The sequence below is a fragment of the Amia ocellicauda genome, chromosome 9 (genome assembly GCF_036373705.1).
Source record: "Amia ocellicauda isolate fAmiCal2 chromosome 9, fAmiCal2.hap1, whole genome shotgun sequence".
NCBI lineage: Eukaryota > Metazoa > Chordata > Actinopteri > Amiiformes > Amiidae > Amia > Amia ocellicauda.
The window spans coordinates 16,866,809-16,882,220 of record NC_089858.1 but is presented as its reverse complement, the minus strand read 5'-3'; the positions used below and the strand labels follow the sequence as shown (position 1 = coordinate 16,882,220).

At 47.1% G+C, this 15,412-nt stretch overlaps 1 protein-coding gene across 1 annotated transcript; it reads right to left on the bottom strand.

Moving 5' to 3' along the window:
* Positions 1-1,733: 1,733 nt before the first annotated feature.
* n4bp1 (nedd4 binding protein 1) lies at positions 1,734-14,614 on the bottom strand. Its single transcript, XM_066713475.1, has 7 exons — positions 14,145-14,614; positions 7,628-9,201; positions 4,375-4,505; positions 4,098-4,194; positions 3,717-3,824; positions 3,126-3,227; positions 1,734-2,818 (listed from the first exon to the last, which is right to left on the bottom strand). The coding sequence occupies exons 1-7, from the start codon at positions 14,451-14,453 to the stop codon at positions 2,500-2,502; spliced, it is 2,640 nt and encodes an 879-aa protein (XP_066569572.1). The 5' UTR covers positions 14,454-14,614; the 3' UTR covers positions 1,734-2,499.
* Positions 14,615-15,412: the final 798 nt, after the last annotated feature.

The window sequence follows — 15,412 nt, the reverse complement described above, 5'->3', positions numbered from 1 at the left end:
TTAGGGTCGTTGTCCTGTTGGAAAATGAACCTTCACCCCAGTCTGAGGTCCAGAGTGCTCTGGAGCAGGTTTTCATCAAGGATGTCTCTGTACATTGCTTCATTCATCTTTCCCTCGATCCTGACTAGTCTCCCAGTTCCTGCCGCTGAAAAACATCCATACAGCATGATGCTGCCACCAGCATGCTTCACTGTAGGGATGGTATTGGCCAGGTGATGAGCGGTGCCTGGTTTCCTCCAGACATGAGTTCAATCTTTGTTTCATCAGACCAGAGAATTGTTTCTCATGGTCCGAGAGTCCTTGAGGTGCCTTTTGGCAAACTCCAGGCGGGCTGTCATGTGCCTTTTACTGAGGAGTGGCTTCCGTCTGGCCACTCTACCATACAGGCCTGATTGGTGGAGTGCTGCAGAGATTATTGTTCTTCTGGAAGGTTCTCCTCTCTCCTCTGGTCACCTCCCTGACTCAGGCCCTTCTCCCCCAATTGCTCAGTTTGGCCGGGTGGCCAGCTCTAGGAAGAGTCCTGGTGGTTCCAAACTTCTTCCATTTACAGATGATGGCCACTGTGCTCATTGGGACCTTGGGACCAGAATTTTTTCTGTACCCTTCTCCAGATCTGTGCCTCGATACAATCCTGTCTCTGAGGTCTACAGACAATTCCTTGGACTTCATGGATTGGTTTGTGCTCTGACATGCACTGTTAACTGTGGGACCTTATATAGACAGGTGTGTGCCTTTCCAAATCATGTCCAATCAACTGAATTTACCACAGGTGGACTCCAATCAAGTTGTAGAAACATCTCAAGGAAACCGGATGCACCCGAGCTCAATTTTGAGTGTCAATGCAAAGGCTGTGAATACTTATGTACATGTGCTTTTTTTGTTTTTTATTTTTAATACATTTGCAAAGATTTCAAACAAACTTCTTTCACGTTGTCATTATGGGGTATTGTTTGTAGAATTTTGAGGAAAATAACTAATTTAATCAATTTCGGAAAAAGGCTGTAGCATAACAAAATGTGGAAAAAGTGAAGCGCTATGAATACTTTCCGGATGCACTATATCCATCATGCAATACCATCAGGGAGGCATCTGACTGGCCCCAAATTTATTCTGCAGCATGACAAGGACCCCAAACATACAGCAACAGTCATTAAGAACTATCTTCAGTATAAAGAAGAACAAGGAGTCCTGGAAGTGTTGGTATGGCCCCCACAGAGCCCTGATCTCAACATCATCGAGTCTGTCTGGGATTACATGAAGAGAGAGAAGCAACTGAGGCTGCCTAAATCCACAGAAGAACTGTGGTTAGTTCTCCAAGATGTTTGGCCCAACCTACCTGCCGAGCTCCTTCAAAAACTGTGTGCAAGTGAACCTAGAAGAATTGATGCTGTTTTGAAGGCAAAGGGTGGTCACACCCAATATGGGTTTGATGTAGATTTTTCTTCTGTTCAGTAACTTTGCATTTAGTTAATTGATAAATAATCTATTAACATGTCTTTTTGAAAGCATTCTTACTTTAAAGCATTTTTTCACACCTGCCTAAAGCTTTTGCACAGTACTGTATATATATATATATATATATATATATATATATATATATATATATATATATATATCTATATATATATATCTATCTATATCTATATCTATATCTATATCTGTACAGTGTTTTTGACCTACAATTTAGCAAAACAATCAAACAGGTGTGGAGAATAAAGCAGTTGGAGAGCAAGAGAACAGACACCAGATCGTTTTATTCAAAGGTGCCAGATATGTTTTGCCTCAGTTTGAGCCCAATATTGCTAAATTCTTTAGTAACAAAACCAAAAAATAAACACAGGAGACCCTGACATTTAAGACAAAGGAAACAGTTTTCTTGGAATTTAGTTCTGACAGTAAATGACCAAGGAGACTAACTGATTGTATTCCTCCTGCAGTTCTTTGTGCAGTGAGATTTGGTAGTTTGTTTTAATGTTTTTAAAGCATTTTGTTTTTTACAATAAAATCTCTTCAGAAATAAATAAGAAAATATATCTTTATAAATACAAACATCTGTGCCGCTCTCTCCCCATTTCAACTACTGCCTTCTACTGGTGTCAGGAGAAGACTGGACTCTGAAAGATGTACAAGAATGGACAGAGATTTGTGCAACTGGACATTGATTAGTTCTCTCCTCAGTTAGGTCTCATTAACTCATCACTTCACCAGGCAGTAACAGAGCTTAGGCGCTGCAAGGTCACTGTTTGATTCCCAGACCAATTCAGTTTCATGTCTGCCCACGCAGGTCAGTGCCTGCCCTCCACGCTGAGTCAGTCTTTTAATATATACATATATATAAAAACAAAAAAATAGCTTCTTCACGCTTTTGCAGAATTCTGTGTATTTGTGTGTGAGGGGGTAGAGGTTCAAAAGTGCTGCCTCAAAGAACACAGGAAAGAAAAAGAAACAGGAAGCCGCGAGCAGCTCCCGCCAACGCAGATTTTGTTTTGTATTGCCCAGTTACCCCAGCAACAGGCCTGACAGGGCGTTCGGGTCCCTCATGTAGGGGTTGTCAGACAGTATCTGGTCGATCTTTTGTTTGTGGTCGGGGAAGATGTTGTACAGCTCGTGCTTGAGCTCCGCGGTCTCCGAGACAGTCCTCTGTGGGGGGGCGGGGGGCCCGGGGCGAGGGTACCTCAGGAGGTGGCCAGGCTGGGACCACAGCAGGAGGGGTGGCAATTGGGGCATGATGGGCAAATGAGGAACAGGCCCTGCAAGCACATTCCCTGTAGAGGGCACTCTCGCTCTGGGACCCAGTCGGTCTGCCGTTAAAGGAATCCTGCACAAACACAGAGGGAGTGTCAGTCACAGTGCTGTCAGGACCCTCCATTAATAAACACTGACAGCACACCCTTTACCACACCTTCATTGCACCCTCACCATATCATCACTGTGAGCCTGCAACACTGCTGGGATTGGAAATCAATATTTAAACACTGTAACACTGTAACTAACACATTCACCTCGCATTCTCGACACAGAGCCAGAGTGCAGGTTCTACAGCCGCAGGGAGACGGGAGAGGGGAAAGGGGACGGTTTTGATCCCCGAGGAGAGCAAGGAGTCAGCAGAGGGACCTGACACGTACCTGAAATCTTTGCAGAGGAACTCCTCCAGCCGGGGGCCATGCTTTCCCAGGGGATCGTCTGGGATCATAAAATAATCTTCAACAAATGTGAACTGCAGTAACCTGCGGGCAAACAGACAGTGCACTGCCTCAGTATGGAAGAGGGGGAGGAGGGAGGTGTGAGACTGGGAACTGTGCATCTCAGCCTCGTTATGGATACAGTACAGTCCCCCAGACTAATGGGAGACCTGCAGACAAAACCCCCTTTAGGGTGCAACACCTCAATGGTTTAATGCTCTTAGGCACCGCAGTGACTTCAGTGCGTCTAGGTGCTGTGTGTTACACTCTTAAACTCCAGGGGAAATTTACTCAGGGCGTTTCATGGAACATGGCCAGGGGATAGAGCTCCTTTGTGCTGGCCCAATTCCTCACTGATCTATCAACCCCAGCTGAGTTTCCCTGCAGGGCCCGGTTCCCTGTGGCCGTGGTTTCTTCCCGCAGACGACTCTCAGCGATTGCTCTGCGCTTCCTCACTCGGCTAGGGTTCAAACTGTGAATTCCAGATGGTCAGCTGGGGAAAGCTGTGATGCCTGGAAACCTTGTGCCACTAACCTCTCGCTGATAATCTCCATCCACGCCTGCGAGTTGCTCACAAACTCCTTGAAATTGTCGTTGGTCACAATGACCCCCCCGGTCCTCTCGGCCAGGTGCAGAAGAAACCTGCACAGGAAGAGACACAGGGTGAGTGATTTCAGTGACACCCCCCCAGACTGCAGTGGGTCGCCTTGGATGTAGTGGTCAAAAGACTTGACAAACTAATCAACACGAGCACAGAATACATAATAATAATAATAATAATAATAATAATAATAATAATAATAATAATAATACTACAGCAATATACACTGAGCAAGGAGGAAGTGACTTCTCATGCCAGTGCGTTTCTCATCTGACTATCCGGCTCCCCTCCAGCCCAGCATGCCCCCCGCTCACCTGTCATCGTGGGAGGCGATCCTCTTGCCGCATACCTCTCTGGCCGGCGTGAAGGACAGCAGCCGGAGTTCCTCCAGCTGTCTGAGGAAGTGCTGCTCTGTGGAAGCAACGTGCAGACATGACCGTTAGCTCTCCGCACTCTCCCACATGCAATTTTTTCCAGGTGTAGAACATTAAAAATATATATTCTATATTATATATAAGTGTATAAACGTGGTTCCTTTCATTGACTATTTCTATGCATGTCTCTCTGTGCCTCAGTCCAGTATGCACACACCTGTAGTGAGTGGGTCCCTCTTCAGCCTCCACTGGGGCACAAAGACAGTGATTTCCCGGTGTCCGCGCTTCCAGAAGGATTCCACGGCGATGGCGATGCCTCGGCAGGAGAAGAAGTGGTTCAGCCCATGCCTGCAACAACAGGGGCCCAGAGTCAGTGCGGATCACCAGCCAGAAGACCCTTTAGGCACTGAATAACTAAACCATTGCACAGTGCAGCCTCCCCCCCTCAGCCTGTGGACTTTTTGGACTTCAATGTGCGACGGCGGTGCTGCCCAGCCGTAGTCCTGGAGCGACCCCTGAAGTATCATTGACCTCACTCCCCTGCCTGAGCCATGGCAACTGCAACAAAATACCCTGTTTCCTACACACTCCTGAAGCAGGATGCTGCTGATGTTATCCTGGGGGAGTTTATCTGTGTGCTGCAAAGCTGCATTGCAGAGGGGAAACTGGCGTGGTTTCACTATGCAGCCCCCTACTTTGCATTTGACTGATAAGAGTCAAATAAGGGAACGTTTACTAATACCCTGTGAAACAGGACATGAAAGAGAAGAACAAAAAAAAAGTGATTGGCAGGAACCAAAAATTGCTGCACTGAGAAGGTGAAGCGGGGAGTGTGGCAAGTGTTAAAAGCATGAGAGGACAGAGACAGATAGACATGGTGTTGTTATCTCAGTCAGACAGTGGGGCATCCGTTGCTGGAGAAAGTGCTTTCGAACAGGAAATGATACCTCAGCCTGTAGCGCCACCGTGCTTCACAGAACTTACCCTGTTGGTCTACAACCGAAATGCACAACAACAACAACAACAACAAAAAAACCCAACTGAACAGCAGGTCAATGGAAGATCCTTTTCTTTTGGCTTTTTGCTTCTCTCCTGTAAAGTACTGATTCGGAAATCCCTTCATTTGCATTAAGTACAGAGTAAACGTTCGCAGGATGCTTTCTGCTTTTTTCTCCGTTTTATTTTTGGTATTTATTATTTAAAATAGGAAGTGTTCCTCAGATTGCCTGCCTAAGTATAGTAAAGAATATATGACTGGGGAAAAAATATGTGCTTAATATAAACTACAGAAAAATACTTTGGGTGTCGGTGTCAAACATGCAGCTGTGGAGGGCAGAGGATGAGAAACAGCTGCCTGCTACCGTGAGAAAGTCTGTAGGAGATATAGGAGAGCAGCAGAAATAAGATTCAACACTAATGAAGGAAATGTATTATTGTTTGTAAAATGAGAGCTTATTCTCTGTACGGAGTTCTCTTTCTGTTGTGTTCATGAAAACTCACAGGGTTTCCATTGGTGAGATATGCAGGGAGTTTTCCACTCATGAAAGTCCACTTTCAAAGATAACTAAAACAAAGACAGCGATAAAAAGGGGAATAGGAACCAGCTCAGACTGGATCTGAATCCGAGCATGTCATAGCAACAGGTGTTTCTCAACACGATTACATCATCAACTATGTTAACTGTACCGAGACTGTATAAAGTATCTTATTTGAACCAAGTATCTTTGAAGTAGCTATGGAGTTGGGGTGAGAGTCCCATTGTGCACATCAAATAAAGAACAATATGCTGGAATCTGCATCTCCTGAATTGATTGACTGAAAACCCCACAACATATTTAAAACCCCCACAAATTAAAGCATTTTTCAATCTGCTAGATAAATGACCAATCCCATAACCCCCAGATCACCGCAGGACCAGGCGAAGCCACACTGGCAAGACTTCCTCTGACCAAGGGCTGTACACAGTGTACAGGCGATGCCCCTACAGTGAGGGGAAAAAAGTATTTGATCCCCTGCTGATTTTGTATGTTTGCCCACTGACAAAGAAATGATCAGTCTATAATTTTAATGGTAGGTGTATTTTAACAGTGAGAGACAGAACAGCAGCAAAAAAAATCCAGAAAAACGCATTTCAAAAAAGTTATAAATTGATTTGCATGTTAATGAGGGAAATAAGTATTTGATCCCCTATCAATCAGCAAGATTTCTGGCTTCCAGGTGTCTTTTATATAGGTAACGAGCTGAGATTAGGGGCACTCTCTTAAAGGGAGCATGACAATGACCCAAAACACACAGCCAAGGCAACAAAGGAGTGGCTCAAGAAGAAGCACATTAAGGTCCCGGAGTGGCCCAGCCAGTCTCCAGACCTTAATCCCATAGAAAATCTGTGGAGGGAGCTGAAGGTTCGAGTTGCCAAACGTCAGCCTCGCAACCTTAATGACTTGGAGAGGATCTGCAAAGAGGAGTGGGACAAAATCCCTCCTGAGATGTGTGCAAACCTGGTGGCCAACTACAAGAAACGTCTGACCTCTGTGATTGCCAACAAGGGTTTTGCCACCAAGTACTAAGTCGAAGGGGTCAAATACTTATTTCCCTCATTAACATGCAAATCAATGTATAACTTTTTTGAAATGCGTTTTTCTGGATTTTTTTGTTGTTATTCTGTCTCTCACTGTTAAAATACCCCTACCATTAAAATTATAGACTGATCATTTCTTTGTCAGTGGGCAAACATACAAATACTTTTTCCCCTCACTGTACATGGGATATTTACAAACAGGCTACAAACTCCCTGTGAAGTGTGAAAGACTAAAGATCAATATGCCGAAAGCTCAGGCCCTGACACGGTACACCAGAACTCCCCCATTGTACGCAGCACCAGCATAGCTACAGTGTAATACAGTAAATGGTGCCACACACGAGCTGCTGGGAGACGCCCCCTCTTCCTCCCCCATGCAGTTCTCACCCTGCCTTCTCACAGTGCACTTCTCATAACATTCAGTGCTGCTCGTTTCCCAGAAAGACAGAAAAGAAAAAAGAAACGCCATCTAGCAAAGGAAACCGTGAATCAGAATGAACTTTAAATTTTACTAATGATGCGCGGCCTCCGCCCCCAGCCCCCTCCGCATAGCAGTCCCTCCCCCACACAGCACCTGTGCGCATACTCTCACACAGAGCATTTAGGCGTGCGCAGACACACACTCACACTCAGCACACACACACTCATATTCTGCATACAATGTAGGCACACACGTCTCACACATATGCATACATATGCATACACATGCACAGTCACATGCAGCCCCCGGAGGCACATGCTGAATTGGTTTAGATGTTTTCCTGGAAACCTAAGTGCATTTTTAACTTTACAAATACAAGAGAATCGTACACGAGAGCGTGTGGAAGTGTGAGTGTGCAATGGGAGTGTTGTGCGAGTGCCAGTCAGGAGAGGCCCGGCGGGGTACACTCACGCCATGGCCACGTTGCTCCCGTCGATGATGATGTGCCGAAGCCCAGGCCTCCCCGGCTCATTCTGTAGGATCAGGCTGTAGGGGGTCTTCAGCGACTGGCGGAAGCGCTCGATGCCCGTGACGGGGGAAGGGTTGGGCGGCTGGGGTGGGCGGCGGGGGGCGGCAGAGGAGAAGGGGGTCTGGGAGGAGCAGCTGGGATGCTCGTGGCGGGGCAGGTCAGGCTCCGGCCTCATGGGTGGCTGGGCGGCACTACGAAGGGGAGTCACGCTCTCCACACGGACCGGCCGGAAGCCCTGGGAGCTGCCTCTGGACAGGAAGTCCGTCTCGCTCAAGGTGCTTGCGTTGCGCTCTGCCCTGGCCATGCCGTCCAGCTCCAGGTCATCATCCTCGATGGTGATGATCTCACCGCTGCCCAGGAGGCCATTGCGGTGCTTCCGTATTGCCCCCTGCTGGCCGCTGCCACCACTGCCAGGGGCTCTGATGCTCAGGCCATTGCTACTGGGCTGGATGTTTTCTTTGGATTTCCACTCTGTTAAGATGTTGCAGCCAGTGACCGAGTTCACACTCTGCGCCTTCTCCCGGGCTTTCGAAGAGCCCGTGCTGCTCTTCTCCCTAGGAGGGCTCTGATTGAGCGTGTCCCAGTGAGGGCTGTTGTCGTTTTGGGACTCGGAGCCCTGGGCTCTCTGGCTCTCGTCCACGATGCGCCCCAGCAGGACGAAGGCATCCTCGGGCTGGCCCATCTCGTGGATCACCCGCTCCACCAGTGCCTGCTGGTAGCCCATGGTCATGAAGAAGTTCACCAGGCACTTGAAATTGGTCTCGGGGCTCACAACCTCTGCCTCGTCCGAGTTGTCACTTGAGTCCAGCACCACCACCTCGGCCGCCGAGCCACCACTGTCATCCAGCAGCACGGTGCACGAGTCCGATGGCTCTCCCACCTCCGCGCACCCACCCTCCAGAGAAAACTGCCTCTTAGTGTCCCGGTCCTCGCTGCCGGAGGACCTCCGTTTGCAGGACTGTCTGCAGCCGTGCACCTTCCCTGCGGCATCCTGCGTCCCCACCCGCTCCTCGAAGGTGGTTTCGAGGATCTGTTCGGTCAGCATAGAGACCGGCGTGCTGGCCTGCGCTCGGTCCTGCTCGGGCTGGGACACGACGGGGTCTGCGGTTGGGAGCCTGGCGTCTGTCGAGTCTTGCCGGCCGGCGGTGAACGCCAATGTCAGCAGCGCCTCCTTCAGAGAGCTGGGCAGCAGCAGCAGCTCCATGGTGTAGTTGTCGTCCCTCGCCTCCACAAACTTCTTGAACGTCCTTTTGATGGCAGGCTCCTTGTCACCCGGCACGCTGCGTTTCTCACGGAAGAGCTTCACAAACTGCTGCACTTGGCTCTGCGCCATCACCACGGCCTCCACACCGCCCAAGATGCGCAGACAGCCCGGCTCCACCGAGACCTCTGCGCTGGTGTCCCATATCAGGCAGTCCAGGAACAACCCCTGCGCCCACATGAAGATACAGTGCATGTCTGCAGGGTAGCCCTCCTTCTTCTGCAGCTCTGGGTTACACAGACCCTTCACATACTCCTGCAAGGACAAACACAGAAGCCATGAGAGAAGTAGCAGAGCGAGGCAGAGAGAAAGCGACCGCACCACCAGTGGGACGGCCCTGTAATAATGTTAATAATATGACACACTCCTGAGATGGACTGCTTTGTTTGCGGCAATCATAGGAGATGCCAGGATCTTGGAACGCACACACACGTGCCTGCAAATACACATACACAAAGATGCTCCTGTTCTGTAAACCATCCTGTTTATCGTTCACCGAGCTGTTGATATGGAAAGTGAAATGGGGAGAGGAGAATCTGGAAACACAGCAGGCCCTAGCGGTGTACAGTGCGGCCTGGACATGTGACAGCCATTGTTTCTCCAGGCTTACAGGAACATGGCCCCATGGGAATGCTCCAGTGCACAGACACCATCCCGAAACTGGCCAACGCAGCAACACACACACACACACACACAGTCTTGTGAGGACACTGGTTGACAGTGCTGTAACAAATCCATAAGGAATCCATAGGACCACAGTGAATCAATAAGGTGTTGATGATGGAGATAATGGTAATAAATTAATACAGAGGAACACCTGGACTCAGTGGATCTGAGCCCTGAGCAAGAAAGGTGTAGTCATTTAAAGGTTAAGACCTCGAGACAGAACGTTGTAAAAGTCCATGGGATTTATAGGATTCACTGAAATCATTTATATTCATTAAATGCTGATTCATTATGCAAGTCTAAGAGATTATATTATATTGATTATACAGGAGCAAATATGATGCCGCTTTGTCAGCCTCTTGGAGTAAAATTCCACCGCACCACTTCTGTGACCTTGTGGACAACTCAACTCGTAGAAACAACAGGAAGGTTTGTTATCAATGTAACCATGGCACCCTCATCCCCTGAAAGTGTCAAGGCAAGAAACATTCAATTGTATGGGAACCAAGTGTCTCCGTCTGCTACAGATTTCTCAAGACGCAGACAGAAATGCTGCTACACACCGGCCCCGTATGAGCCAGATTATTTGGAGAAGTTCAATATAGCTGCTGATCAATACTAAAAATTCTCACAGTGCTCCAAGTCACTGCGGTTTCCTTACTGTATCTGATGTCACGCAGAACCACACATACTAGAAGGGTGACTCACGGAGATATCAGACAGCACGCCTGTACGCTGGGTCCTCACTACACACGCAGTGGGGAAAAAAAAAAAAGACACGTCACTACTGCCCAGATTGACTTCAAAATGTAATCCAATTACGGTAATATACAGTATACAGGGACTAGCCTGACAGTGACTGGTTATGTCTGAGAAGAAAAGAGGGCAGCTCAATTTTATTTTAAATCTGAAACATTCCCCCCCACCAAACCCTTTCTGCACCAGTGCACAACACAGTGCCATTAAAACTGCAAATGCAGCTCGACAATGTCAGAGGGACATACCTGTGCTACAGGCGTCTATGTAAATTGTAAATATTTAATATTGAGAAAACAAAAAAAAAACATAATACTCAAGTTGGCCAAGACAACGCTTGCACAGCAACCACTGCCGAACGAGTCTCGGTGCGTAGGCAGGTACAGAGACGCACAAACTGGCCAGAAGACCTGCTGTACACTGCCATGCCAGTTTCTCCTCACGCCAACACTGAATATCAGCATTCCCCTGCACACACTCACAAGGCACCGGTTATAGAGGGAAACAAAGCTGTTGTGGGTTGACAGATGAATCATCGGCAGTACTGGGGGAGAAGCACCTGCATTCTGACCTCCTGCTCTGATAATACGGGGGCCGACTGTGGTGTCAAACCTTTCAAAGGACAATAGACAATAACCCACCACAGTGAATCCAATAGGCCAGTGGTTCCCAAACCGGTCCTGGGGGACCCCCTACCCTGCTGGTTTTTGTTCCAACCGAGCTCTCAATTACTTAATTGAACTAATAATTTCCTAAATCAGAGACTTAATTATTTTAAACATTAGGGGTTTTAAGTGAAGTATAGAATTATATTAAAAAACGTATTGAAGAAACAACTATTTCCTTACACAATTTAAAAAGTAAAATCTAAGCAGATTGTTACTTCAATTAAGGTTCAATTAAGTAATTGAGAGCTCAGTTGGAACAAAAACCAGCAGGGTAGGGGGTCCCCCAGGACCGGTTTGGGAACCACTGCAATAGGCTGAAATCGGATCTTCAAACCAGAGATACAAGTTTTGAGTGGAGTCTGAGTGGCAATGCAAGAATTAAAGGCTTATAATACATCTCTCTATAAACACATGACATCTATATATACATATCTATCTACCTATATGATTGAGTATGAAACCAAATTTCCAGTGGCAGACTGGGAGAGCTGCCAAATTGCAACATAATTCATAAACGGCTATAATAATCTCATGAATAATAACAACTTCCTCATGCAGTGTGTTGTGCTTCTAATGTGTGACCCATTCCGATTACTAAGGCTTTAATACATAAGAACATAAAGTTTACAAACGAGAGGAGGCCATTCGACCCATCGTGCTCACTTGGTGTCCATTAATAACTAAGTGATCCAAGGATCCTATCCAGTCTATTTTAAAATGTTCCCAAATTTTCAGCTTCAACCACATCGCTGGGGAGTTTGTTCAGATTGTGACAACTCTCTGTGTAAAGAAGTGTTTCCTGTTTTCTGTCTTGAATGCCTTGAAGCCCAATTTCCATTTGTGTCCCCGGGTGCGTGTGTCCCTGCTGATCTGGAAAAGCTCCTCTGGTTTGATGTGTTCGATGCCTTTCATGATTTTGAAGACTTGGATCAAGTCCCCATGTAGTCTCCTCTGTTACAGGGTGAAAAGGTTCAGTTCCTCAGTCTCTCAGTAGGACTTTCCCTTCAGACCTGGAATAAGTCTGGTTGCTCTCCTCTGAACTGCCTCTAGAGCAGCGATATCTTTCTTGAAGTGTGGAGCCCAGAACTGTCCACAGTATCCAGATGAGCTCTAACTAGTGCATTGTACAGTCTGAACATCACTGCCCTTGTTCTCAATTCTACACTTTTGACAATATACCCTGGCATCCTGTTTGCCTTTTTTATTGCTTCCCCACATTGTTTGGATGGAGAAAGCGAGGAGTCCACACAGACTCCTAGGTCTTTCTCATGCGTTACTTCATCTAGTTCTAATCCTCCCATAGTGTAATTATAGTGGATATTTTTGTTACCTGACATGTAATACCTTGCACTTGTCCACATTGAATCTCATCTGCCAGGTGTCGGCACACGACTGAATATTATCTAAGTCCCTCTGAATAGCCTGTGCTGCCGAGATTGTATCTGCTGAGCCAACTATTAGTATCATCAGCAAATTTGACAAGTTTGCTAACTATCCCAGAGTCCAGATCATTAATATAGATTAGAAAAAGCGAAGGCCTTAACACTGATCCCTGTGGAACTCCACTAACAACCTCACTCCAGTTAGAAGCGACTCCTCTAATCGAGACCCTCTGTTTCCTATACATCAACCAGTTCATAATCCATCTACTTACATTACCCTGAATCCCTACAGCTTCCAATTTGAGGATCAGTCTTTGGTGTGGAACCTTATACTTGATATCATATCATATCATATCATATGCTTTCACATGATCTACAGCTACAGTTGCATGTTAAAAAAACTAATAAATTAGTAAGACATGATCTGCCTCGTCTAAACCCATGTTGACTATCTCCAAGAATATGTTTTTCATTAAGATGCTCCTCAATTTTCTGTCTAATTATTTTTTCCAACATTTTACAGGTGATGCAGGTGAGACTGATTGGTCTGTAATTTCCTGGCTCAGTTTTGTCCCCTTTCTTGTGGATTGGATGACATTTGCCGTCTTCCAGTCAGTTGGCACATCCCCTGTTCTAAGTGTCATTTGGAATAATCGAGTTAGCGGCCTATAAATCATTTCCCTCATTTCTTTAAGTACTGTTGGAAATATCCCATCTGGCCCAGGTGATTTGTTTGTTTCTAATTCTGCTAGTCCCTTTAGTACCTCCTCCTCATTTATCCTGATCTCTCTTAGGGTTTGACTGGACTGATTAACCTGTGGCATGTTATCCATTTTTTCTTTTGGAAAAACCTCCGTGAAATACTCATTTTGAACATTTGCCACATCTTGTTCGTTTTTGCCCTTTATCTGTTTCACTTCTTCCTTTATCGACCTCTTGCTGTTGTAGTATAGAAATGTACAACAGAACACTGACGCACAACAGTTGCCAAGAAAAACAACTGTCATTAAATCAAAAATTGTATTAAAAAAAAAAGGCTGTGAGGGCCGTGGGATTTCCCTGTGTGCCGAGGCAGGCGACGAGGCGTGTGGCTCGGCGAGTTTACTGGCACAGCTAGTAACAGTTTCCGTGTACACGTTGTAAACGGCGAGGCGCTGGGTGTCGGACTCAGAGTGAACCGGCCGGCGGGCTGCAGCCGCTGATTCGCTGGGGAAGAGCTCGGCGGCGGCGGGGGACACGGCGTGAAGCACCTGAAACTCTCAAAACCGAACTGGAGCCATGAGAGGGAAATAACACCGAAAAGTACAGCACCCACCACCATATGGAAAACACACACACGCACAGCAGCGTTACTGACATCACCCTCACTGCGTTAGAACACCGATATTCAACACCATCCTGTATTCCAGTTAAACGGCACGTTACGCCGGATTAGACTGCTGAAATAATACGGTTTAAGCATCATGGTGGCTATGGCGTGTTGATTTAAAGGACGGATACTTCAATTACTTCCATGATGTTTCCTTACCCAACCACAACACTGGTACCGGAAAGGAAGTGTGGCTTTCGAGTGAATGAACTGTCCGTGCAACAGATATACAGAGATGTACGGATACAGTATTGGACGTTTTGCACTACATGAGATCTAAATAAGCACATTCGCGCGTTGTTCTTGCGCTTATTGGTATCTAAAGCGCTCACATACATGTAATCAGCGGTCAGTTACCTTCGCCTTCGCCACATCCTCCCTCCTGCCTTTCAGCTGCAGCCAGATCTGCCGGGACGCTCTGCTGCCGTGGGCTCCGGACGGGTCTAGCAGGCCGATGATGGTGAAGGCCACCCGGAACAGCAGCTCCACTCGGGGCTGCAGGGCCTTCAGCTCCTCCTGCTTGTCTTCGGGGACCGCGAACTCGTCCAGGTTCAGCGCCCCTGGCTGCTGCTTGGCCGCGGCCGCAGGGTAGCTGTGAGCCGGTGAAGCACAAGGAGCCGTCCCGCTGGCCGCCTTCACCCCCACAGGCGGCCGAGTTGTTGACATTATAGTACGCCGACGACACGACCCGTGTCTCCGCTGCGTGTGTCTAGGCGCTCAGCACGGCCCGGGGCCCGCTGTCTCCCTCGTCGCGCAGCTGCGTCTCGTCGCTCATTGCGCTGTTGTTGTGAATGTCCGCTCTTCTTCACCCACCTCACAGACGCGCGTCATAACCCGGAAAGTCCCGTGTGACGTCATCAAACGCCGACGGCCGGGCTGTTGAAAGTTTGCACGGGTTTGTCTGTGCAGCGCAGATTTCCGCAGTTCTGCACGGATCTGCGCGGCTCCACCAATGGGATCGGCGGAATTGTGCAGATGTGCACTACAAGAACGCGACCCTTCTCTCTCCGTTTTCTCTGCGAAATTGCTTTACACACTGTGGTTTGAGTAAGTTAGGAATGTTTATATTTTATTACATTTAACTTCCATAGCGTCAGTTACATCATATATAGCATTTGCATTGGACTACGTTTCAAATGACTAAATGTACTTTATTAATGAAACATAAAGGAACACACACATATATATTACTAATACAGTTCATTTAGTATAAATAATGTGTGTGTGTATGAACGTATACATATTTCATTATTGTAATTGGGGAAATACACTGACTATCATTCTGAGACATTACACTGTTTCCTTGCACTTTCTCAGAACTGCCCTGATGCCAGTATGGTTCAATTAACAGCTCTTTATCCGACAGAAACTCCCCACTGTATAGTGTTACTAACAGGAACATTACATTTTGTAAATAAGGACGCCCTCTGGTGGAGGCTAGCAGGACTCCAACGTCTCCTATTGCCAAATGTAGTCAAACAAGTTACCCGAGTCACACTCCTTTAATATGACCAGTGACCACCCTGCTCTGTCAGCGTGTACTAATACACACGTCATTTCCTCTGGATATTTAGCATGATTACCATATGTATCAGGCGATGGCGTATGTGCATTACAGCAGCATC